The following is a 26,388-nucleotide window of genomic DNA, read 5'->3' as shown; positions in this document are numbered from 1 at the left end:
ATTGATGATTTTTTTTACAGAGGTTTTATCTGGCTGAACATACATGTGTAAATATGAGTAGGAAGAGGTCGATTATTAAGCAAGATTAAAATACTTTCTTCTAATTTTTATCAGCTGATCTGTATTAACAGTCAAAACTGAGCTGTGATGACATTCTCATGAACTGTTTCTTGTGTGTCAATTGAGTTTGCCACAGAGAGTTTGTAGCATGCAAGGCTGAGAAGTACATGTACCAAACCCACTGGCCTCTGTGTAAACCAGAGGGCCAAAAACAGGGTTTGCCTCTTCAGTTTCTGTGTGGCCACGTGACTTCCTCTCTGCTTCTGCACTCTACTCTGCTGCAGTGGAGTGCAGCTCTACCTTTTTTTTTGTTCTGACAACTCTGGCGGTGACAGCACGGTGACAGTAACCCTCTCTGATAAAGACCGGTGTATCGCTCTCACAGCTTTTTGTCCAGGGAGATCTCTGTCCGCTGAAGAAGATGTTGAGGCGAAGGCCTTCAAATGCCTCGGAGAAAGAGCAGGTGCAGGGGCAGAAGAAGAAGGTGAGTTTTTGGTTATTTGATTGTTTTAGAAAGTTTAAAGTGAGTGTGCTGAAATTGAGCTTTTATAAGAGTTAATATTATAGGTTGTGATTGTGACCATGTCTTTATCACACACTTGAAAACACTTGAAACACTTAATCCTTACATTTCAACATCTCACACAGCTGTCTTTGTGTGCACATCATCTCAACACAGGATGTCTGCTCACGTTTGTGCAAACCTTTGTGGTGAAGCTCAATGAACCACACACAAAAACACACACAGCTCAAAGCTCAGTGCGATCGTTTAATTTAAAACAGATTATTTTTTAAGTGTCTTTCTGGCGTTAATGTACCCCTGGTGCTCTTTTAGAAAAGTAAAGTTCCTCTATTCTGGCAGGGTGAATCATTGCTGCAGATGTAGTTTGAGTCATCGCAGGCTCTGTGGCTTCTGGTGCCTTCGTCTCCAGCAGCCACCATGAGAGCGAGCCTCCCACGCTCAACACCAGTGCCCTTATTTTCCATCAACATCTCCCCTCCTGTGGTCTAATTCTCGCCTTGTCATTACACACCTCATTGTCTTTGTTCTCGGCAATCGTTTCCTAACACACAGTTGTCAGCAGTGATGATCGAGGCTGGGGAACATCATTGCTCCATGACACGAGTCACGGCTCTGCGATTATCAGCCGTAATAGAAGATTGATTTATCTGAAAGCTTTGTGGCTTTTTTAGGGAGGAGAAGTGTGGCGGGAAAAACAGACATTTACCAGCAAAACTCGTAATGGCCTCATTATAATGAGGGTCATTTGTTCCCTTGACTGCACTGGTGGTTAAATACCCCAGGTTAGACGCAGACGGAGACCACCAGCCGCCAGCACTGGCTGGGTGTCTGCAACGATTGGTTGCCAGCAGTTGCTCAAGCTGTGCCTGTTTCCTGTGGTTTCTACAAAGAATCGAGAAGGATGAGCTGCGATAAGATCATGCACAGCGATGTGCGGTTACATGGAAAATTAGACGAAGAGTTTCCACTAAAGATAGAAGGAACTGCAAGATGTAAAAATTATGCAGAAGAGTAAAAACGTACAGCTTTTTTGTTTTAAAACAAGTCTGAATTTTAAGCACGTGAAAACAGACATACAGACTTGAAGTCAAAGGATTGACATGATTAATCAGCAGCTACTTTTATATTTGATTAATCTTTTAAGTCACTTTCCAAGTATAAATGCCAAAAATCTCTCAGTTCCACCTCCTCAGTTATAAAAATAAAGTTTTGTGAAGTTGTCAATTGAACTGGTTCGAGAAAACGAGAAATTTGGGTGTTGTTTTGGGTGTCAGAAAAGTGTGAGAAGCAGTATTCATAATTTTCTGACACTTTTTATTGACCAAATGATTAATCGAGAAAATAATCTGCAGGTCGTGTTTGTCACAATACTTGAATTTCTATGTTTGATAGAATACCTTTAAAAAATGTCAATATATGATACCAAAAGTTAAATATGACAAGGCTAGAACACGACAACAACGACTTTTATGTTCTTGGTTAGTAGCAGAGATCAGCAGAATGTCTGTGGTAAACAATAACAATAAGTGAGAGCTAGAAAACCCATGACGTAACTTTAAAATACTAAATATCAATGAATGTATCAATGAATCAATATTTTTGACAACACTACCCTCAGTTCTACCTCCTCAATCATGAAGATGAAACTTTGTAAATTTGTAAATTGAGTTGCTTGGAGAAAACAAGAGATGTCAGGAAAGTTTGAGAAGCAGTACTCACAGTTCTCTGACACTTTATTAACCAAACAGTTAACAGGTAAAATAATTTGCAGAGAATGCAAGAGAGACTTTATTCCCATCTAGACACATGTACCCTCATGCTGGCATCAAGTTCAGTGATTACTGTGACTTGTTTAAAACAGAAGAGACAAACATCTAATGTGCTAAAGTCTTATGAAAACAGACTGTTTATTACAGACTCATGAATCACCACACATCATTTCCTTTGTGTTTCCTGCTAAACTACATTTATACCTTTTTAGCCACAGTGCCAACTGCAACACGCAGACATTTAATGACCCAGATTCATGACTTTATCTTTGATATCTGTGAGTGCAGACATGAGCAGTTGTTCCCCCTGCAGAGTGTTTCTGTTGACACATTTGAAGAGATAAGAACATACCGTGTGTACAACCATGACGTGACCGTTATCAGTGTTGCACAACAATTGACGTTTCTGTCTTTGTGTTTTTGTGTTAATCCAGCTCACTCTGCAGAGGTCCAGCAGCTTCAAGGATTTCATGAAGCACAAGCCCACCTCTCCTGTGGTGTCAGAGAAGGAGTTCAGCCTGGAGGAGACTGTGAGTCGGACTCTTCTCAAACCGACACACAAAACCACATCATCAAACATACAAAACATCACTGTTTTAAAAAGTAGAAGTAAACAAACTCTTTGTGTTTCGAGTTCCTAAGTGACAGATCTTCTATCACGTTGTTCCTCATTCGTCCTGCTGTGACCATTTCCCCCAAATCCTAAATGACGTCCAGAGGAGACTAAAGTGCACAAAGGACAAGTAGAAATTGTTATCAGTTTCAGCTGTTAACAGAAGTGCACAGTTTGTGCTTCCTTATTCAACACACTGCTGATGCTGCTGCAGCACCACGTGTGGGCGAATGTTAACACTTTATAATTCACAGAACTTGAATAACTTCCCAGTAACATTCTGAGCACCCTCAGTGGAAGTTGGAGGACAAAACAGTGTAGAAGTGAAGAAGACGAGAGGAAGTAAGAACGAGAAGCATTGCACAGAGCCCAGATGACAGCAGCATGCAGACAGGATGTCCGCTAGTCTCTCAAGCAGAGAGCCTCTGTGTCAGTCAGAAAGTTGCAGGAGCAGCGAGCACTTAACCTGCAGGTCACCGCTCAGAGAAGTTAGCCATTTGTTATTCAATATTATGCATTTATATTTCTATATTCAACATTTATGTCCCTTTCATTTCCTCTCTGTGGCAGCTGTGTGCAGAGTACTGCAGATTAAATTGTGGATTAAAGTGCATTAAAATCTTGAAAATTTTGAGTTTTACATGAGAATTTGAGTGCTGAGTGCTGTGTAAAAATCACACAAGAAAACAGCTTTTACAAACTCGGCTACAGTTAACTATAATGGACATTAACTATAATAAAATAAACTAATAGCAGCCAGTTTTAGAAAACACTGAATGATGCTCATCATCAAAGAGTCTAATGCAGCTATCACAAACTATCTCTCTGAATAAATGCTCTCTTCTCTCTAATCTAGCAGCACTTCTGCCTTGTTTTTCTTTGCAAATTAGAGAGGACTCGACCTCTGTGTCCTCAAACAGCACAGCGTGTCACAGCATATTATGCTGTAACTAAGTGCCTTCATAAAAATACTGAAAACATCATTAGCTTTCATCACTGAGCCCACAGTGCTCCGCTGCAGACGCAGTTATGTTTGGTAATGCTCTCAGAAACTGTTTGGAAGCACCTGGCCGCAATGGAGCGCAGGTGTGTGTGTGTGTGTGTGTGTGTGTGTGTGTGTGTGTGTGTGTGTGTGTGTGTGTGTGTGTGTGCTTTGTGGGTATCAGCAATGTGTGGGGGTATGCAAACCTCATTACCACAAAATCTGCTGGTTTTCTAGTTTGTGAGAAGTGAATACTTGACAGCGATGCCACTGTGAACCACCGTGAGAGCCACATTACGCTGATGGCTTAGTTTGCCCTTTTTAAAAAAATTCCCTCAAACTGCACTTCACTCTGGTTTATTTAAATAATGTCGTAGCATGTATCCTGTCATCTCATAACAGCTGTTGACAGATAGTTGATGGTTTTTTACTCTCCTCAGGTGCCAGAGGGTGTGACACCAGAGGAGGCAGTGAAAAGTGGCAGCAAACTGGGAAAGAAATGGCGCAACGTCATCTCACGTACCATGACCCGAAAAACATCCAAGATGGTGCAGAAGGCTCTGGCTGAAGAGGGGGTAAGATCCTGTTTACACTTACAGACACATCATCACAGTATTTGAACAGTAATATACTTGATTAATTTTAAGATAATACCTATAATACGTGATTAAACTCCAAAGGATTGCAGATACAAAAACACAGTTTGACATCTTTACATGAAGCTGTTGTTTTTACAAAAACATTTAACTTGTCTCCATCTAGTGGACAAACATATGAACTGTGTTTCTTAAAACAAAAGCAGAATGATGGAGGTGGAATGAAACCAAGTACATTTACTCAAGTACTGTACTTAAGTAAATACAAGCGCCTACAATTTGTACTTGAGTATTTCTATTCCACGCTTCTAGTCCGCTAAAATCCAGAAGGAATCATGGTACTTTTGCTCCCCTACATTTATGTGACAGCCACACACACACAACATATATGTTTAGAAAATGACACACTGCTATAGATTAAACTGACCAACAGTAAATTAAGAAGTTAAAATCATTAACAGTAGAGTATTAATGCACACATCAACAGATCAGTAATATTTAATAATATATACTAGTATACAAGGGCAGAGGTTTCGGTTTTGATACGGTTGGTGGGTGTAGTTCAGTAGAAAGCCAATAGTTCCTACAAAAACGAAAAACGAAACTGCTCACAACAAGGTCTGTGAGTAGCCAGGTCATGATTTCTAGAAAGAGACATTGCTGTTGAGTTTGTCAAATGTGTTTTTTGGCACTTTGAGCACCACAAGCTGAGTGCCATCTAGTTCCATTATGTTTGAGAGAAGGCAGACATCTCTACGGCCGGTATCTTAAACACTCGGCAACTCACGCCAAAACAATCTAGATTTATAAACAGCACTACAGGTGAGAATATGTGTATCTGATTTTGAGGTGAAACTTGAGCAGGTATGCAGGCTATTTACTTAAAAGGACAATCTTTTAAGTAAATAGCCTGCATACCTGCTCAAGTTTGGTGTATGTCACATTCAGTTCAGTCTCTAAACTTACAAAACTGGAAATTATTTGTCATTATGAGGTTGTTGTGTGTTATAATAACCTAAATGTCAAACCAGAGTTGATGTTTGAAGCCTTGTGTTATTAAAATGTGGTGTAATGTGTCCTTGAAGCTCTGAGTTCTGTAAAATTAAAGCTTTCCCATAGAGAGGAGTTAAATTATTGAGCCTAACTTAACTAATTCATTTTTCACTTTTTTTTGTCTGATAACCGTTTACTGCATTTTGTCAGCTTCAGAGCTTAAACTGATTTCTAAGGAAAGCTCCGTCATTGACTGTGACTTATTAATAATTAATTGAGAGGACTGAAGGTGACTCAACCTCTGACCTGCCCTGCTGTCCTCTGTGTCTCCAGGGTGAGAGCGGTGAGGAGCTGTCTCCGGTCTCTGCTGATTTTGTTCCAGATTTGAGTGCAGGACAGCGGACATCCGTGTGCTCCTCAGGGTCAGAGGACACCATGCTCAGCCCCATCACCCGTCAGCTCTCAGGCAGTAAGTCTACACCTGCATCAGTGTGAGGTTTACAGACTGTGAGTGAGAGTTAAAGGAGGAGGTGGAGCAAGAGAAGTGAGGCAAAGATACTGCAGGCAGTGACACAGATATGATACACATGTTTTTAGATTCAGTGTTAGTAACTCTTCCCATAAATATCATCATCTACAATGTCCATAACTAAATACATTAGCTAAGAGTAAGTTTCTTACAACTGCAGAATTTGAATCATCACGATTTTATGTTTTCTTCAGTATTAAAGTAATCCAGCGATAGTCGTCTGAACATTCATGGTTACAGTCCGAACCAAAAACTGCTGAGAGCTAATTCAGCATATTTTGAATGGTGCCCGTTTGTGACATGTAAACAGATACAGGCTCAAAGAAATCTGAAATTTAATACTATGCACTACATATTCAATATTAGAGTTGCAATGATTAATCGATTTTCAACTATTAAATTAGTCACTAAATAATTTAATAATCCATCAATAGGTCTAAGTCATTTTTAAAGAAAAAAGTCAAATTTTGATTCTGATTCCAGCTTCTTAAATGTGACTGTTTTCTAGCGTCTGTGCTCCTCTGTGACAATAAGCGGATTATTTTTGGGTTGTGGACAAAACAAGATATTTGAAGGCTTTTGGCAACACTGATTGAATTTTTTCACCATTTTCTGACATTTCAAGAAAATAATTGACAGATTAATTGACCCTGAAAATGATTGTTAGCTGCAACCGTACCTAATATGTGTACTATCATTCAACAAACTTTTGTGTACATAAGCATTACCCTTTCACTTCCTGAGAGCCTCCTTGACGGTTGGAGATGGATGGTGCCAACCTCACTTATAAAGGCAATTGAAAAATATATTAGGGAAGTGAAATCTTTCACACACTTAACATTTAAGCGTTACCGATGTTACAGAGATGTATTGGTTGCTGTTTGTTAGGTAAGTTGTCATCTAATGCTTTACATATGCCTGTATAGTGTCCTGTGTTTGCATACTGTAATATTTCACTGGCAATAGTTTGCAATTTACATACTGTTGGTTTCATACTAAGGTTTCTTCTCTTGTATATTGTCTTAGGGTTCTAAATAGCATGTTAGTATAAACCGAATTACAATGCTTATTTACAATAACGCGTAGAAAATCCTTGTGTCACGTACATTAAAATCAAACGGTGCTGAACAGGCGTTGCCACAGTTGGTTAGTTTTTAGCCACCTAAAAATAAAAAGAAAAAAAGTCAGTTTATCAGTTAATATCAGTTTAAGTGGGAGCGAGGTTTAGATCCTTTTCACAGACAGTCTTTTACAACGGGTAACTGAAGCCGTCATATCAAAGCCACCAGACCCCACTGGCAAAAACAGTCATTTTACCTAGCAGAACACAGAGTTGCTAAACATTTAAATATAGCGTTGACTTACACAGATTGAATTCTTTTTTTTTTTTCTTTTTTTTGGAGGCGGCCAAAATCAGTTTTTGCTGCAGCGCTGTCCACAGCAGTATATTGTTCACCTCCGATAGATTTGGTTTATCAAACATGATAACAAAGTACATATAATAAGCACCAGTTCCATCAACACAGCTGTATATTTCTCGAACACTGACACTCTGTTTATTCATAAGCAGATATTTACAGTGTGTCGAAATCTGTGGACATATAGAAAAAAAAACCTCAGTCCATCTAGAATCTGAAGGCTGAGGATGACTCTGACGCTGCTTCCTCTCTGTACACCTCAGGTAGCGACAGACAGAGCCTGGACAGCGGATACTGCCAGAGGGACAGCATGAGACTGGAGGAGAACGGCGTCTCTTACAATGGACCCTTCTGTGGTCGAGCTCTGGTCCACACCGACTTCACTCCCAGCCCCTACGACGTGGAGTCGCTCAAACTCCAAGTGAGTCTGCCTCGCTGTGTCTCATTTGGCCCTCGGCCTCTTCTGACGTCTCGTCTTCTCGTCCTCCAGGGAGCTTGTTAACCGAGTGAAACAAGACGGGTCGACTTGATTATTATTCTTTAAGGCAGAGTTTGAACTACACGACCTGTTACTGACTGCCTGTTTGACAAACTGAGATAATTTCAGTATTAAGTGTTTAAATTTAACACACACAGAGTCTGTTACAGGGTGTTGTTTATTCATTCAGCTTTTCATTTTCTCTGCTTCGGCACAAGTGATGATTTTCTCTGAGTCATTGTAGAGATGTAGGTTCATTAAACAGTCAGCTCAGAGGAGTATAAAGAGTTATATCTATATTCTTAAACAGTTTTAGGAGTAACAGATGTAATACTTCACAGTAAGATATTACTTCTAGCTGTAACAAAGTAATATAACACAGTACTAACAGGATTTCGGACAATATAATAACATTTAAAGTGTCTCGTACTGCGCTACCACCTGAAATAAAGTATTTATTGTTTTCATTTATCCACACTTCACCACTTCTGCCAGTGCCCCACTAGAAAAATATCGCCCCAAGGTTTGTGTGTATCTTTATATCATTATAGGCTGCGTTATAGAGGTGTTTCGGCGATCAGCACTTCCTGATGATGCTGCACTGTGTGTTAGCATGTTCAGTGTGTTTCCATTCATACACCTAAAATATCTAGAACATCTCCTGTTCTGCTTGTATGTGTAAAGGCTGATTGAAAGCAGCGTGGATTTAAGGGTTGGGCTCTGGGTTGTTTTTTCCTCATCCCAGTGATCGGCACATCTGGGTGATGCCGTCAAATGTCCTTTAGCATGTTGGATGTTTTTCCATTCACATCCCATATAACCAACTGTCCTCTTCTTATACACAACTGTTTCTCTGGTGCTGTTGCTGACCGGCACACTGGGAACCTCTGGATGGGTATTCTAGCTCTTTTTTGATGGTGTTTCATGTGATAGACGCACAAATGTTTTTCCATTTGTCATAATTTAACAGACTGATCCTTTTTCTGCCTGCTCGTCCCTGTGTCCAAGGCTATCTGTTTATTTAAAAAGGTCTTGGCTTTTTAATAGTTCTGTATCATTGTGCTATTGTTAATATAAACAGGGGATTTTAATACTAACAAAAAGTGAATGCCTTTAGGGGCAGGACCTGCACTCTGGAGGAGAGCCTTCATTAGGCTGTACAGTATCATCCACCACTAGACTTGTTCGTTAATGACCTGTAATAAAGTCAAGCTTCTGTGCTTTAATCATCTGCAGTGAAACAACATGGCCCTCATCCATTTGTAATGCCTAGTTGTACCTCTGAGGTAAAGAGACAGTAATATTGTAAAGTAATGTATTTCTTTTAAATGAAAACAACAAGTAATATTTGATGTATTAAATTTTGAAAACAACTTGCTCAACCCTGTTAATAAATAATCAAACTATTCTTGCTCCCAGCTCTTTTCTTTTGTTCATCCTTTGTCTCCTCTCTGATCACATCATCATGACTAAGCCTGGCGTCCATGCGTCATCTCTCTTACAGAAAGGAGACATCATCCACATCATTGAGAAGCCCCCCGTGGGGACCTGGACAGGGAAGCTCAACAACAAAGTGGGCTCCTTCAAGTTCATTTACGTCAACCTGCTGCCCGACGAGAGCCCCCCGAGCAGGAGGAGACGCTGCAACAGCAAGAACACCCGCTCCAAATCCAAACCCAAAACCCTGGAGGAGGTCCTGGACATCATCGGCCTGACTGTAAGATTCAGTCTGATGACACTGTTTGTGACGCTGCTGCACCTCTACATCATCATCATCATCATGGAGTCTAAATGTTTGTGTTTGCGTTCTTGTGTTTCAGGAGCTGAGTTCTTTGCTGTCCATGCACGGTTTCCAGAGCCTGGAGGACTTCACAGGGCTGAAGGAGTCTCACCTCAACGAGCTGAACATCACAGACCCAGACGAGCGCTCCAAGATCCTGAGTGCCACTGAGCTGCTGAGAGACTGTAGGTGCACACACCGCAATAACCTCTCATAATGATGCTGCAATAAAACACACTCCTCTAATCCAGAGTTTCAATCAAATCTGAGAAAAGTGTCCCAGTAATGCTAATTTCAGGTTTTATCTCAGTCATCAGGTCCAGAAAGTATAAGAAATGTGTCTTTGGGGAATATTATATGCTGCTGCTGCCTCAGCTGCATAATTAGCTACATTTTATGGCTCAGTTGCACAGCATTAAACTCACAGTTTGAAGTTCGGCTCAGTGGCTTGTAAGAAATCCTACTCTGATATCTGATATTTGATATTTTGGCTCATCAGTGCTCCAGATGTGATTTGAACACTGGATCTAGACAGCAGCTATCGGTTAATTGAGTTTATGGATTAACTGCAGCGATAGAGTCTTGTATGTACTCGTCAAGTCTTAATTAAATTGAAATGAATGTATGATCAAGAGAAAGTTAAATTTGATGACACACTGCAGGGACTGTAGACACAAGGGAGGAGGCTGTTTGACCCTCTTGTTTTAATGGATTTTAAATTATTTTTTCTCATTAAAAACAGCTACATCAAAAATCCCTCTATTATTATGATTATTAGTAGCAGTAATAAATATTTATTATCAAATTACCAACTAATATCTATTAATATTATTCTATCATTACACTTGGAGATGAAGCCCATCCTTTAATTGCCGACTTTCAACTAGAAGTACATTTTACAGTTTTGCATCCTTCGCTTGTTTTGATGAACAATCGTCTCTCTTGCTAATTATTTTTAGAATTGGAGCTGATTTTTAATGAGAAACTGCAGCTTTTTTCTGAAGATTGACTATTCTGAAATATTCTATAAAAAAGAAAACATTGATACTTTGGTCATTATCATTGCATTGTTGAATTTTAAGTCCCTTTTTTATTTTATTGCAGTTACAGTAAAGTCAAAAAAACACTGATGCAACCAAAAACAATCACCTGTTCAGTCTGTTTTATGAAAGCTGCCACATGGCCTCAGCAAGAAAACAAAACTAAGGCTGCTTTTACACCTGCCCTGTTTGGTTTGGTTCAATCAAACTCAAGTTTGTTTGCCCCCTAAGTGTGGTTTGTCTGGGCAGATGTGAACACAGCAATCACACTCGGGTACGCACCAAAACAACCGGACCGAGACCTTCTTGAAGAGGTGGTCTCGGTCTGGTTACAAACGAACTCTGGTGCGGTTCATTTGTGATGAGAACGTGTTCCGACCTGGATCTGAACCAACTGCAGTCACATGACACATTGTTTGGGTTAAACATGAGCATGTTACAGTCCTGGAGGATTATTAATGTGCACCTCCTCCTGTACTGCTTTAATATGCACATTCAGCACATCCAATGCATCAAAACATTGTTTTCTAGTTGGAGCCGCGCCTCGTTTTCAAACTGTATGGTTTGACTAAAATGAACAATGACAGCAATATAGTCCACAATGACCAGCGCTAAAATCAACCTGCGTAGTTGTCCCTCCATTGTGACATTAGAAAGTGTCACATTTATCTTGCAAGTGTACTCTTCTTCAACATTTGGTTTACTTCTACTACTACTACATAAAGTGTGCTTTTTCAATTGATCCGAACACAAGTGGACAGCTGAGACACATCAGCGTTCACACCTGTGTCTGTCATGTCTGTGTGTCTCCAGCTGAACACCTGATTTTGTTACTTCGTACATCACTTATACTAGTAAGTCAAAGAGCACTGCACACAGTTACTATGGCCACACTCTCACCAGCTGCTCGTTAGGCGAATTAGTGTCTGCTTCTATAGGGTAAAACAATGGACAGTCACACAACACTTGGTCAGCTTTGTCCTCAACTTGTAAAAGGGGCACGTAATAGAACGTTGGTGGGCTGTTACCAAAACAACCACAACTTCATGCGTTGATGATGCAATCCTTACCGGCGGATGCCTTAGGGTGCGTTTTTCAACAGAGAAAAGGGCTGATTAATACATCTCACAAAGATGGAAATTTACTTTATGTAATGTAAAAAAACACAAATTACTTGAACTGAACGCACATAAAAAAACAACCTACAGTACTTGGAGCATATTTTCAGGATTGATGTTGGTGTATTTGTGTACAGCTCACAGAGCCTGACTGTAGTTTGTCTCTGAGGATGATGAAGATGAACGGACCTCTCAGAGGGTGGATTGTATTTCTGTATTAAAATGTGATTCTTTCTGCTCCATGTAGCTGACGATGAGTCGGAGCCAGAAGAGGAGGACAGATCTGGGGAGGACGCCAAGGAGCCCAGGGACTCTGGTTGTTTCGAGAGCTCAGAGAACCTGGAGAGCGGGCGTGAGGAGCCAAAGACGGAGGAGGAGCTCCAGGATGGAGCATCGGAGGAGCAGACGAACCAGGAGGCAGAGAACCACGAGCAGCAAGAGGAGAACCAAACAGAGCAGCTGGACGCTCTGCAGGAGGAGCTGCAGGAGCTGACGGTGGACGAAGGATCTTGAGAAGTGACGGAGGAACACTTCTTTTATTCCTGGTTTCTCAGGGACTCTGTGGATGGAGGCGTTATGCCATTACAAATGTCTCTTCATTATAAAAGAGCGGACTGATAGGAACACAGTGTAACGTTCACATGCTGTACGAACACGATGGTCTCCGTTTTCCACAGTTTGTTTGAACTGTTGAGTGAGCAGCTCACTTTCTCTCCGTCTGCCGTGGCTGAGTGCGCTGTTTGAATAAACGCCATGTGTCATTGTTTCAAACTGAGGATATCATGTGAGGTGTCTGTATATGATGGTACCAATGAAGCATTTAAATGTCGTCTTCTTCTTTACGACCCTGTCCCAAATGTTTTCACGTTGTTCAGTCTGATACAAATATGAATGTAAAATATTTTCTCATACTTGTCATGTAACTTGAATTTGTTACTTTCAGTGCCTTTTATTTGTGTTATGAGTTTCTCTTCTATGATTTATGTCACGTGTCATCATGAGGAAGTTTTGTTGCTGTAAATGTGTCATTTGAATAAAACATAATTCAGAGATGTCGTTGATAATGTTTTCAGTGACCCAACCCTCCAGGGGGTTCTGAGGTTAGTCCTCCCAAAGAGAAGTGTTTAGAAACGTGACAAACGACCTGACCATTTTAAATCATTTTAAACAATAATGCTGAACCAAGAGTTCAAAGTTTTGATGGCTGAGTCGGTTCAGCGGGCCAGCATGTGATTGAGGACAGCAGAGGAAAAGTGCACACATTACAAAGAATATTTTTTGCACACATTACAAAGAATATTTTTTCCATCCATGAAACCAGTACCTTTCTACAAGTTTTTCATGATTTTGGACGACATACTATACTATGACTTTTTTTTTATGATTTTGGACCACATAATATACTATGACCTTTTTTCATGGTTTTGGACCACATACTATACTATGACTTTTTTTTCATGATTTTGGACCACATACAATACTATGACATTTTTTCATGGTTTTGGATGACATACTATACTATGACTTTTTTCATGATTTGTAACGACATACTATACTATGACTTTTTTTTCACGATTTTGGACCACATACAATACTATGACATTTTTTCATGGTTTTGGACGACATACAATACTATGACTTTTTTTTCATGGTTTTGGACCACATACAATACTATGACATTTTTTCATGATTTTGGACCACATACTATACTATGACATTTTTCCATGATTTTGGACCACATACTATACTATGACTTTTTTTTCACGATTTTGGACCACATACAATACTATGACATTTTTTCATGGTTTTGGACCACATACAAAACTATGACATTTTTCCATGATTTTGGACCACATACTATACTATGACATTTTTTCATGGTTTTGGACCACATACTATACTATGACTTTTTTTTCACGATTTTGGACGACATACAATATTATGACATTTTTTCATGGTTTTGGATGACATACAATACTATGACTTTTTTTTCATGATTTTGGACCACATACAATACTATGACTTTTTTTTCATGATTTTGGACCACATACAATACTATGACTTTTTTTTCACGATTTTGGACCACATACAATATTATGACATTTTTTCATGGTTTTGGATGACATACAATACTATGACTTTTTTTTCATGATTTTGGACCACATACAATACTATGACTTTTTTTTCACGATTTTGGACCACATACAATACTATGACATTTTTTCATGATTTTGGACCACATACTATACTATGACTTTTTTTTTCATGATTTTGGACCACATACTATACTATGACATTTTTTCATGGTTTTGGACCACATACTATACTATGACATTTTTTCATGGTTTTGGACGACATACTATACTATGACTTTTTTTTTTCATGATTTTGGACAACATACAATACTATGACATTTTTTCATGATTTTGGACCACATACTATACTATGACATTTTTTCATGGTTTTGGACGACATACTATACTATGACTTTTTTTTTCATGATTTTGGACGACATACAATACTATGACTTTTTTTTCATGATTTTGGACCACATACAATACTATGACATTTTTTCATGATTTTGGACCACATACTATACTATGACATTTTTTCATGGTTTTGGACGACATACTATACTATGACATTTTTTCATGGTTTTGGACGACATACAATACTATGACTTTTTTTTCATGATTTTGGACCACATACTATACTATGACATTTTTTCATGGTTTTGGACGACATACAATATTATGACATTTTTTCATGGTTTTGGACGACATACTATACTATGACTTTTTTTTCATGATTTTGGACCACATACAATACTATGACTTTTTTTTCACGATTTTGGACCACATACAATACTATGACATTTTTTCATGGTTTTGGACCACATACAATACTATGACTTTTTTTTCACGATTTTGGACCACATACAATACTATGACATTTTTTCATGATTTTGGACCACATACAATACTATGACATTTTTTCATGATTTTGGACCACATATTATACTATGACATTTTTTTTTTTCATGATTTTGGACCACATACTATACTATGACTTTTTTTTTCATGATTTTGGACAACATACAATACTATGACATTTTTTCATGATTTTGGACCACATACTATACTATGACATTTTTTCATGGTTTTGGACGACATACTATGACTTTTTTTTCATGATTTTGGACGACATACTATATTATGACATTTTTTCATGATTTTGGACGACATACTATACTATGACTTTTTTTTTATGATTTTGGACCACATAATATACTATGACCTTTTTTTCATGATTTTGGGCCACATACAATACTATGACCTTTTTTCATGGTTTTGGACCACATACTATACTATGACTTTTGTTGTTGTTTTCGATGACATACCATTCTATGACTTTTTTGTTCTTACATTTTAATGCTACATTTTTACCAGCTACTCACACTTACGTGTTTGCAATTTGCTGAAGAGGCTAAAGTGCAGTGCATTGCATCCATAAGCAACTCCCATCAAAAGAAAACATATCTTAAAAGACAAATAATAATAATAAGACAGTATTGTTTATTTACCAGACACACTGATCATGTAAAAAGAAGTGAAGTAAATTGAATGAAATACATATAATCACAGTGCTGATACTAAACAAAGTGAACATAAATAAAGAGTTCCATCAATGGTATAGTACTGTATCTGTATACATAATGCAATGTAATAGCTTGATCAGAGCATTCAGATCTGACCACGTCATGGCATTTTAACACAGGAATCATACGTACAAGAGCTCAGCTTGAATCTACAGTCTCTATAGCCTTAAGAGCTAAAAATTAAACTTCAAATGTCCCTTTCAAAATCTCCCGTCCCTTCTTTTATAGAGTATCAATCACATACATTCTTGCTTCTCGGTGACAGCAACGCAAAGCGATCAAATACACAAAACTGTCTTCAAATACTTTCCACAAAGAAAGTTCAGCCACTAACTTCAGCTTTAAAACCTGGTCTTGAGTTAGTACTTCTTACTGTAAAGTTTTCCAAACAAATACTCAGCAGTTTCACTTTTTTATACTTCACAGAAACAAATACTGCCACACACTTTACAGCTTCTTCAAATAGAGATGTGTCACTTATCTTTCCTTTTCTCAGAGTGTGTAGAGACTAATCTATTGCTGATCTATCGATTAGTCGATCAACAGAAAATTGATTGGCAACTAATATTTAAAGCACATATGCCCAAAATGTGCTAGTTCCAGCTTTTCAAATGTACATTTTTTCTGATTTTTTTAATAGTCAATTGAATATTTTGAAGTTATGGATCTGTTGGTTTGACAAAATAATATGTCAACTTCAATATGTCAACTTTTTTGACATGATATAAACCAAACTATCAATCAGTTAACCAAGAAAATCATCCACAGATGAACCTACAATGGAAAAGAACAGGCTTACATTAAGCTTTTATCATACAGGGTGTCTGATATCTTATGCCTTCAACTACTTCGTTATTGTTATGGTACAATGCAAACAATCAAACAGCTGCCAACAATCTCAGCATCCTAAAATTCATTTTCCACTCTGTTTGGAAAAAATCTTTAGGAGATATTGTGACTGTCTGGAGTCTTGATAATAAATAATCTCGGGCAAATTTCTGATACAATGCTGCTGATACACTAGAACTTCTACACAAGTATATTTCACAAATACTAACTCTGTCTTGCATACAACACAATCACTATTACAAACCCTCGCTATCAGCTAACATCATTTAAATACTAAAAGAAGCTTCGCTTTCTCTCTCTGTCTTTCCTCAGTGTGGATGCTGTCCCCTTGAGCAATCTGTGACCAAAACAAAATAAACTCTCGAGCCACATTAAAGGCTGACATACATAGATGTGTGAAAAGAAAGGATCTCTCTGCCTCAGCTTCGTTCTCGGCGATAATGAGCCTGCCACAGACGGCTGCAGCGGAGGCGGCCTCGGCCCTGGGCGTACTGTAAGGATATCTGTCACAGCAAAGATGCAGGGAGAAGGAGAGGAGTTTAATATGTTTGTATAGAGGGAGGACAGACAGCAAAAAGAACTCAGAGGAAGATCAGTTCTGGTGTGATTAGCAGGAGGAGGTGCTCAAGCTCACAGGCAGCGTAATTAACACCGGCCGTACTTATAAAACACAACAAAATAAATTTCTGCTGCAGTCTTTCCTCCTCACCAAACAGCTGAGAGGGTTTCAGTACATCTTTACCTGCTAAAACTATGTACAGTTCAACCATGGCTTTGCTTAGTTTTTGCTTCACGGGGTCTAACTCAGTGGTTCCCAACCTGTCAGAGCGGTGACTCATTAAAACCAGCTGTCACCAGTTCAAACGAGTACAATTTCCTTCTCAGATTGGATTTTAAAGAATTTCCAAAGAAAAATTCACAGGATTTCATAAGGAAAAAAAGCACAGATTTGTAGCATGTTTCTTTTCTCTCTTGTTAAAAGCAAAACATGGACCACTGGGATGGTTCACTTTTTATTTTGCTCAGCTTGGCCTAAAGAAGACTGGAGACAGGGGGAAACAGGTAGCCTGGCTTGGTCCAAAGATTAAACAAATAATAATACAAATTCAGCCTGCCAGCACCCTGTTGAACTTCTGGCAATAGCTGCTTGACTTTGGCCGATCTATTGGAAGCAGAAAGAAGACAAGATGGAAGAGCTGATTATGTTGATGTCTCTATACGCAGACAAGCCTAGCAACCTATAAGGACAACCAGAAGAGAAACATTTCCACCAAAGATAGATGACTGGTAAGCTGTCCAACATTTATAAATCTTTGGTAATTTCAGTGATTTCTTTAGTCTTGTTACAGTATGCAACTACAAGCTAGCTTGCACTTCTACCAGTGATGGTCACCAATGTATCTGCCTTTCATCGCAGCCTTGGACTGAAGCCACAGCAGCCACTTTTAAAAACACTTTGCAGGGTGCCCAGTAGCTTAGTGAGTAGAGCAGGCGTCCCACTTACAAAGGCAGTGTCCTTGCCGCAGTGGCAATGTGTTCAATTCCAGCCTGCAGGCCTTCGCTGCATGTTATCCCCTCTCTCTGCCCCTTTCACACCCAGACTGTCATATATAATAAGCCAAATAAATAGTTTATAAAATAAACAATTTGCTTTTTGGGACTTTCTTGACTTCTCTTTCTTCGGTAGGTGGTTGTCAGGGCAGTCGTCAGGGTGGTTGTCAGGGCCGTGTGAAAGCAGCTTTAAACTCATGAATTAAATATGCTGTATTGCATTTGATTATTGTGTACAGGTGAAACTCTTTCTTGACTTCCTGTTGTTTTCACACAAAGTTTTTTGTACAGTTTAAACAAATCAATAGATAGCTTTAGAGGTGCTGGTAGGTGTATTTTTGAGTTTTGGATAGAGCCAGGCTCACTGTTTCCCCTTGTTTCCAGTCTTTATGCTAAGCTAAGCTAACAAGCTACTGGCTGTAGCTTCATATTCATTACACATACATGAGAGTGGTGGCGATCATCTCGTCTAACTCTCTGCAGGAAAGTGAATAACCTATTGACATGGCCACACGCAAGGATGGCGCTGAATATTTTAGACTGTGTGGACATTGAACTAATGACGAAGGAGAGAAAAGAAATCTGGACACTGTGGCTGGATCAGTTGTGAACCACTGCCTTAGATGATCTTGAAACTATGTGTGGGGGTCCAAACCTGCAGGCTGGGAACCACTGGACTGATAAAAGTCGTCATTTCTCATTGAACACTGTGTCAGTGGTTAGAACGGATCAAAGGCTCCTCTGTTGGTCGACCTTAGTTGCATCTGAAAGTGCAACTATTACATGATAAGGCACTGTTACTACTAGTGTCTACTATCATCAGAAGTCAGGTCGTCTCTCTCACACACATACTGGGACTCTGGCTGAGCGTCTCCTGGATACAAGACTCACCAAGCAATTTCATCTATTTCAGAGCACCGACGTCACACTACATCCTTGATTATATAAAAATGGAAGGACAGGCGTTGGTCTGGATCACTTTAGGAAAACAAAAGGTGCACGTAAGTAACAACAGTACTGAATGCAGCAATATCAGAATACAAGGTAGATTTTCACTTGCCTGGAAGGAGCCTTTAGGATATCTCAGCTAAAGATTTGCATGTCCTCCTCGTGCCTGGACATCATGTGTACTCACTGACTGACAGGTGTTAACTCTCATCATCACAAAGCTGCTTGTCGAGCCATCTCATGGTTTGCATAGGGCATGTAATGTGCACACAACAGAGAACTGACCGTATGTATGAAGTTTTATACACGTCCAGAAGTAATATCGTCTTTGCCAGACACTTGCAAGGAGTATATTTGAACTGGCATCTCACAATAAATGTCATTATGCAATTTTAAATAAAGAATAAAAGTAGTATTGACAATTAGAGCGACCCACAGGTGACCTGCAGGGATGTCATATGCTTGGAGAGTTTTGTTTTCCTCTGCAGTTCTTCCAGCAGCTTCTCCCCCTGCGTGTCTTTTCCATGCAGTGTTCAGGAGACAGAAAAGCTGCTGACTTTCCATTAAATCACCCCATCCGCCTCCTGCAGGAGCAAGTGTCAATCAAACAGCTCTGCAGCTACTGGTGAGGAGAGGAGGGAAGAGGAGGAGCTGCTGCAAAAACTCTTCTCTTCTGGTGGAATGTAGGGCGGCAGTCGGAGAATAACTGAGTCACCCGCACAGTAATCACAAGTTGATTATTAATGTTTCAGTTTCTGACTGGGCAGGATGTCGGGGGAGTGGCTACGATGAGAGCCGCCCCCTCATGCAGCTAATGGCCCTTGTCCTTGGCGATGGATGCTTCTGCATCAGTCTCGGGAGAAGCCAGGGGCGGGACCTTTGAAGCAGGAGGGAGCTCCTCTTTGGGGGAGGTGCTCTTTTCTGCTGAGACCGCAATGCTCGGCTTGGCATCATCAGGTGTGTGCTCATTAGGGATGAGTGGAGCCGTGGTTTTCTGTGGAGAGAGGAAAGGGAGAGACACTGGTGATAAACTGAGCTGCAGCGATAGGAGGTATAGGAGCGATAACATGCAAACAAGAGGGTCATTTGTGTCTGAACTGACTCACTGTTTCAGGATTTTAAACACACGTGTCTAGCAGAGCAGAACTCTTCTTTCCCCACCATATAAGAAATCAACAAAACAACAGAATGACATAAAACGGCTGCTGGATGTTGCTAATGTTGCTAAAAAAATATGATAATTATCTACAGCAGTATCTGTGATACGACACCAAACAGCAGCTGAGTGTTGGAGAGTCGTACTCAGGTAGAGTCTCTGCATCCCAACAGCAAAAGCACAGAGATCAAACTGGAACGTTTTATTTGAGGAGTAAAAATTACAAAAAGAAAAAATAGATTACTCTTCTCCTTGTTGAGTTCTGACTATAAATAGCTCCACAAAATATCAGTTTCACTGCCCAGGTTCTGGTGCTCCTGGAAGAGCAACAGCATTGTGGACGCAGTGAAATACGACCAATGCTGGCCGAACACCAACCGACTTTTCAAGTAACTTCTCTGTCGCAGATAAATTTACAATGTCAGAATAAATTCATGAGAGTTTTACCACAGTTGTGGCACACTCTCCTGATCTCAATCATTTGGTGTAAGGTGGTCACAAAACTCAGTCTGAGCTGTTTTTTTTTTCTTTCATCTTGACGTTCCAGCGAATTCAAATATGTTCAATATTATCTTAAGTTTTTAGTCTTAGTTAAGTTAAGTTCAATGATGTGAACATTGTCAACAAACAATAGCTGCACTCTCTCCAGCTCAAAACAGGAAGCAGCAAACTGGGTTAACAGTAAACATGGAGGGGACTGCAGGGAGGCGCAAGAATGTGAAGTCTTGGCTCTCTTGTACTGTGGTAAAGGAGGAGAAACTGGTGGAGTTGTGGAGTGAACAAGAGTTGGTGTTCAATTCAGCATGTATCTGATCCACCAACCAGCATTTATTTAGTGAGAAATCTTCATTTTTTAAACAGTTCACCTCTCATTCCCACAGTCTGCTCCCACTAAAATAGAACAGCTAACCAACAGAGGCTGGGAGACTTTTTGTTTGTAAGCAAATACAGTTTATCTTTATCGATTGTACTGATGTCGACTGACAAGAATACTGTCGACATATGGTGCCTTTGATCTTGTGTTTCTAGAGTGATGCATTTTTGCAGACACTTTTCACAATATTTCATATTCCTTAGAAGGAACTTCACATAGTATTTTGGTCTAGTTTGGCGTAGAGCAGGATGGGAAATAAGCTCAAAAGGAATCTAGTTGTAGTCTTGCAAACAGTGACCCTGCAAGATTCCCAGTCTTTGCAAATTCTATAGCGTATAACTAAAACCTCACACTGTCTTGAGACGTGAGAGGGTACCAGACTTTAGTCTTTTAAAAGTCTTTTAGCGTATGGTAGGCATAAACTAACTTTCTTAAACAAATAATGACAGTTATTCAAGACTTTTAATTACAGTAAGGGGCATAAACTATCTTGTTACCACTCTTGGGTAAATCAACACAATCTTCCATAATCATTGTGATATGAAGTAGTTAAAAATATAGTTTCTACTGCGCAATACTCAATGAGATCAGGTCTTGCGGTACCTGTGTGGCAGTGAAACATAATAATGTGAACATGATCTACAGCAACATTGATGAGAGAAACCCCACCTCAATGACCTAGCTACAGGGTTCCCACTGATCCTAAAATTCATTAAACTAAAATAAGGCCTTGAATGGTAATAAAATGTCTTAAATCAATCTTTCTTAAGTTTTAAAAACATGGTAAGTAGGATTTTATAGGATTTTAGGAATTTAACAGCAGCTGTTTCCTAGTTTTGTTAATGCTGGGTCATGATTTTTTTTCTTCAATTTGGTGATTTTAAAACTGGTCTTAGATTTAATTCTGTGCTGTATACTATGCAGGATTTGTCGGTTATTGTTTGTAAACAATATCACCAGGGAAAATGAGGGTGACAGCCAACCACAGATCAATCAATCAATCAATTTTATTTATAAAGCCCAATATCACAAATCACAATTTGCCTCACAGGGCTTTACAGCATACAACATCCACTCTTGTTTGCTATATTTGCATCTTTTTCTGTGCTTTGTCTGACATTTTCGTAGTTTCCTCTCTGATGCCTGCTGCTTATGGTCTCACCACTGGTCATTACCTTTATCTAAAGCCTTGACCACACCTGAGCGCTTGAGCTGTAGGAACCCTGTCAATATTAGGAGAATATATAACAAATGAATCCATAGCCACAAAATGGCTCCACATCCATGTATCTCAAGATGGATCATCAATGTCACTTCGATAAAAAAGTGCTCTCCTCTCCCACACACACACACACACACACTTCCTTTCTTCTTTCCAACACTCTCTGTAATTGGTTTAGACTGTTTTATGTCTGCTCTGTATTCACTACTCTGTGCTTTGCAGCCTCGATCCACTTTAGAGCCAGAGAAGTGTGTGAGGGGGGAGGGTACTGTGTGTGTGTGTGTGTGTGTGTGTGTGTGCGTGCGCTCACTGTGGTTTGTGACACTGGGTTGCAACTGCTGGAGGAGGAGGGTGCAGCAGACGTAGCAGAAACAGTAGAGTCTTCCTGCATCACTCCTCTTCTGTCCAAGACGCTGGAGAGCGAGACAAAACAATCAGTCACAAACTGCGTCCTGCTCGTTACTCACCGGGACGAGATGTAGGAGAGGAGCAGATCTAACAGTCTAATCTATCACAGGCACTGATACAGAGCTCATTGATTACAGCAGGAAGACAGCAAAATCTTAATACAGACAACATGACAATAAATGAAACGATAAAGATGTGGGATTACCTCGGGTACGTCGGCCCGCAGAGCACCTCGCAGCAGTTTTTGATGATGTTCTTGTGGCTGTATGGGTTCTGCACTCTGTTCTTCCCCGACCAGGATCCTTTAATCTGTGGCAAAAACAAAATGTACACATCACTGGAGCAGCAAGCCTTCCCAGACCATTTCCCTGATTTTCCCTGTGCTTATACCTTATTCAAAAGCATGTCTCCTGTTTTTAGATGTTATTCCCACGGGCTCGGCTTTGACCTACTAAAAAGGATCTTGTCGGGATTTAATGATTCCTGGTTTAATGGGAACTCTGTGTGCCAACGGGTGCGAACGAGCACCGCAAGATTACAACCACTTTAATAATTCATTGAAAAATCTGAGAATTCATGCAAAGGATTCTCCCAGTAATAAGGAGTCCTCCCACACTGTACTGCATGCATATGCATTATTCGGCAGCTAACAGGAGGCACATTTTAATTCGGTTTTCATCTTTTATTTAAGTAGCTGTAAGGGTGAAAAAAAAAATCACATTTTTCTACACTGACTGCATCATATACATGTTCTGTGATAGAGTCAAACCCAAAACAGGTTTTTACCTCTGCACAGTTAAATCAAATGGAAATGTATTAGATGTACTGTACATCATTTTATACCTATGTCCAAAAAATTCTGCCTGACATATTTAGTATCTTTGGAAATGTTGGGATCTCAGGTTACACACAGGTTGCTCCACCTTGTTGGTTGGAGGTGGTTGGGGCTGTATACAGCCTGAAAGGAATTACCTGCAGTCACGACTCGGGGGTGACTCTCACTTCTTCTGCATGTTCTTAGGATTAAAGAAAAAATAACGTAATCTACATTTTTATTTATAGTTAATATTCTCTTAAAAGACACTATAACAGAACATCAATCAAAAGACCTTTTTATACTACCCGTACAAGGTGGGAATATAATGCTGTTGTGCTGCCTCGTCATGCTATTTCGAAGGTACGATCAGGGAACAGGGGAACAGAGTGGTCTTGCTGTTAATACACCACGGGAGGTAGTAACAGCATCGTAACAGTGTCTGTATAAACAGGAAAGTCTGCGGGACGGGATCATGGACAGCATGGGTGTGATGTTTTGCCTATGTGTTATGCAGGCAACCCATCATGGGACATTTAAAAGTAGCTGTTAGCAGTTAGCAGCTAACTCAAAGAAAAAAAATAGTGGCCATTAATGTCTGCAAACTGTGAAAACAGCGAGGTCCCGGAGCTTCTTGCCCTCCAAGCAAAAGGTTAGATCAGTCGCCATATAACAGGGATGATATATGTTTATTATTGACATGCTAATGCCACTGTTATTGTTTGGAAGCGCTGCGAACATGTATGTTTTATGTCACACTAGAGGCAAATGCTGATGCGTTACATGTCACACTCGTCACACCTCTTGTGATTTCATGATGCCGCTGTGCAGTCTATAATCACACACTGGAGCAAGATGATGCTGCTGTCATTTGGTTTGTTGTTGTTTATGTAAGAAGGGCTAAAGATACTACAGTAAAGCACAAACGCCCATGTAGTAAAGCTGCAAATACAACTTTATTAATTTTTTGGAATACATCAATATTGGGGTAATTTTTGCATCCGTCAACAGAGCAACTGAAGACAGGTAAGAAAAGGTGGAGAAAGGGGGGATGACATGCAGCAAAGTAAAGCAAACTTGCTAAGGTTACTGCTAAGGATTCAGCCTTACGTACACGGGGCACACACTTCACCAGGAGAGCTACCAGGTCGCCCCCAACTTTTTTTCATAATCTCTATCAATGAAACTATTTGAGTAGCATAACTGCGTTTTTCATTTTAGTTTTTTGTTATACTCCCATTGAAAATGCAATAACAAATTATTATTTCATTTTTTGTTACTTCTTTATTCACAGTGATTTTACTAGGAGGAAGCCTGATCACATCTACACTGTAACATACATTCACATCTGGAAACTGCCCAGTACAACCAGAGTCTGACCCACTGGAGCAGATGGGGTTAAGGGTCTTGCTCATGGGTAGTCATCAGGGAGGGACAAGCGCTGCTTTTACACTTATTCCAGATTTATCCGGCCGGTCCAGGGATTGAACCGACACATAATTTCTTAATTCAAATGGGGATGCGTGATAATATTGGCAAGTCATCAGTATGATGGTCTTTAAAACTAAATATCTGCATTGTCCTCACAAGAACGTTTCTGCTAATATGACAGGCCCATAAGATGACACTTTAATTATGCAACACTAATTAGTCAAAATAAGTAAAATTTGTCCTGGTTCTGGCAACTGTCAGGACTGTCTCATTGAAAATGTTACGTAAAAATAAATATGGCATATTTTATGTGTCACCACAGATGAAGTAGTTTTCTTATGTCATCCCAGTGAACACCTTGAAAGGCAGGAGAGTCTTAATGTGTTCCGAAATAAGGTGGAGAAAAACGTGCATTTATCAGCAATCTGCAAAATTGAGTTGGAAATTACTGCCATAATAGATATCTGCAAAAATCCAACATCGTGCATCCGCAGATTTAAGTGTAACTTACTAAAAATTCAGGATACATTATGCTTTTTATTTGCCAAAAAACATGCAAAGGAAGAAAAAGCAGATTATTGATTGACATATATAACTGACCTCTAAACTAAGCTTGGCTGCACAGCACAAGTTTGTACCGACTGACCCTGCCGCAGGTCAAAGAAAACAGCTTTTTTTTTAGCTGCAGTACATGTAGGTCAACAGTCTGCCCACGAGGTACTTCAGTACTGCATGCCTTTGTGTACTATCTGTGTGTGTATGAATGTGTGTGAGTGTGAGTGTGTGTGCAGGAGACACAGTTGACAGAGCATGTGTCATCCGATGGGAGAGACCAGAGCAGCTACGACACTCAAGGTGCCTTCTCTTGTTCGCCCTTATTCCACCATTTCTATCTTCCTCTCCTCCTCTCCTCTTCTCCTCCTCCTCTTCTCCCTCTCCACCTCCCCCCACCTCTCTGCCACAGCAGTATTTCTGGCAGCATGCCCAGCCCCTGCAGGTATCGATGCTTCTATTATTAGGCCAAATCACAGATATCGAAGCGACCGGGCCGACAGCCACTGTTTCAACTCCTGGAGCAACATCACACTGTACTGTAGGTGCACATTGCAGAGCTTCATTACTGATTAAATGAAAAAAATGAGGCCAGCTTTCCCACAAGAAGGAAAAAAGGGAATTAAAAATTAATCATTACAACAAAGTATGAGTGCACTCTCTTGCTTTCAGCCATCTAGAACCTCCCACCATCACTGCTGCTGCTCTCAGCTTCCCGTCAGAGCCTCTGCAGTCAGATCTGGGCTAACAAAGCCCCCAATGAAGTATACACACTGTTAATGTTAGCATACAGAGACACAACATAAATTACTCCCTCTGTGGATTCATCCACCTGCACCACCACCACCACTCATCTTCTGCTTCACAGCAGCCTGAATCTGTGTGTGTGTGTGTGTCTCTGTCTGTGTGTGTGTGTGTGTGTGTGTGTGTGTGTGTGTGGTGACTCAACAACGACTCCATGGTAATGTGATCAAGCAATCAATACTTTTTTCCTCATTTAGCCTCACGAGCTTTTTCTAAATGTGA

The 26,388-nt window shown here is 39.9% G+C and overlaps 2 protein-coding genes across 6 annotated transcripts in view; one reads left to right on the top strand and one right to left on the bottom strand.

Annotated features, from left to right (window-relative positions):
• The first annotated feature begins 355 nt into the window (after positions 1–355).
• On the top strand, positions 356–12,949 carry sash3 (SAM and SH3 domain containing 3). Its single transcript, XM_033632544.2, has 8 exons — positions 356–544; positions 2,787–2,882; positions 4,388–4,522; positions 5,870–6,005; positions 7,747–7,904; positions 9,466–9,678; positions 9,782–9,926; positions 12,147–12,949. Exons 1-8 carry the CDS (start codon positions 482–484, stop codon positions 12,410–12,412), a joined length of 1,212 nt encoding a protein of 403 aa, XP_033488435.1. The 5' UTR covers positions 356–481; the 3' UTR covers positions 12,413–12,949.
• A 2,505-nt stretch (positions 12,950–15,454) lies between these two features.
• Positions 15,455–26,388, bottom strand: part of zdhhc9 (zDHHC palmitoyltransferase 9) — a 44,632-nt gene continuing 33,698 nt past the window's right edge. The window contains exons 8-12 of one of the 5 annotated variants that reach the window (XR_013491831.1): positions 22,771–22,874; positions 22,468–22,570; positions 19,018–19,899; positions 18,849–18,935; positions 15,455–16,909 (exon numbers count right to left, since the gene is read on the bottom strand). Coding sequence is in view for 1 of the 5 variants with exons in the window: in XM_078169436.1 (XP_078025562.1) it covers positions 19,717–19,899; positions 22,468–22,570; positions 22,771–22,874 (390 nt within the window). In the remaining 4 variants the exon portion in view is untranslated. Of the gene's footprint in view, positions 19,900–22,467; positions 22,571–22,770; positions 22,875–26,388 lie in introns of all 5 variants that reach the window. The other 4 variants (XR_013491830.1, XR_013491829.1, XR_013491832.1 and 1 more) reach the window with 4 other exon arrangements.

This window comes from Epinephelus lanceolatus, chromosome 7 (genome assembly GCF_041903045.1).
Source record: "Epinephelus lanceolatus isolate andai-2023 chromosome 7, ASM4190304v1, whole genome shotgun sequence".
Lineage (NCBI taxonomy): Eukaryota > Metazoa > Chordata > Actinopteri > Perciformes > Serranidae > Epinephelus > Epinephelus lanceolatus.
The sequence above is the reverse complement of the archived record's forward strand: the minus strand, read 5'-3'. Positions and strand labels throughout refer to the sequence as shown.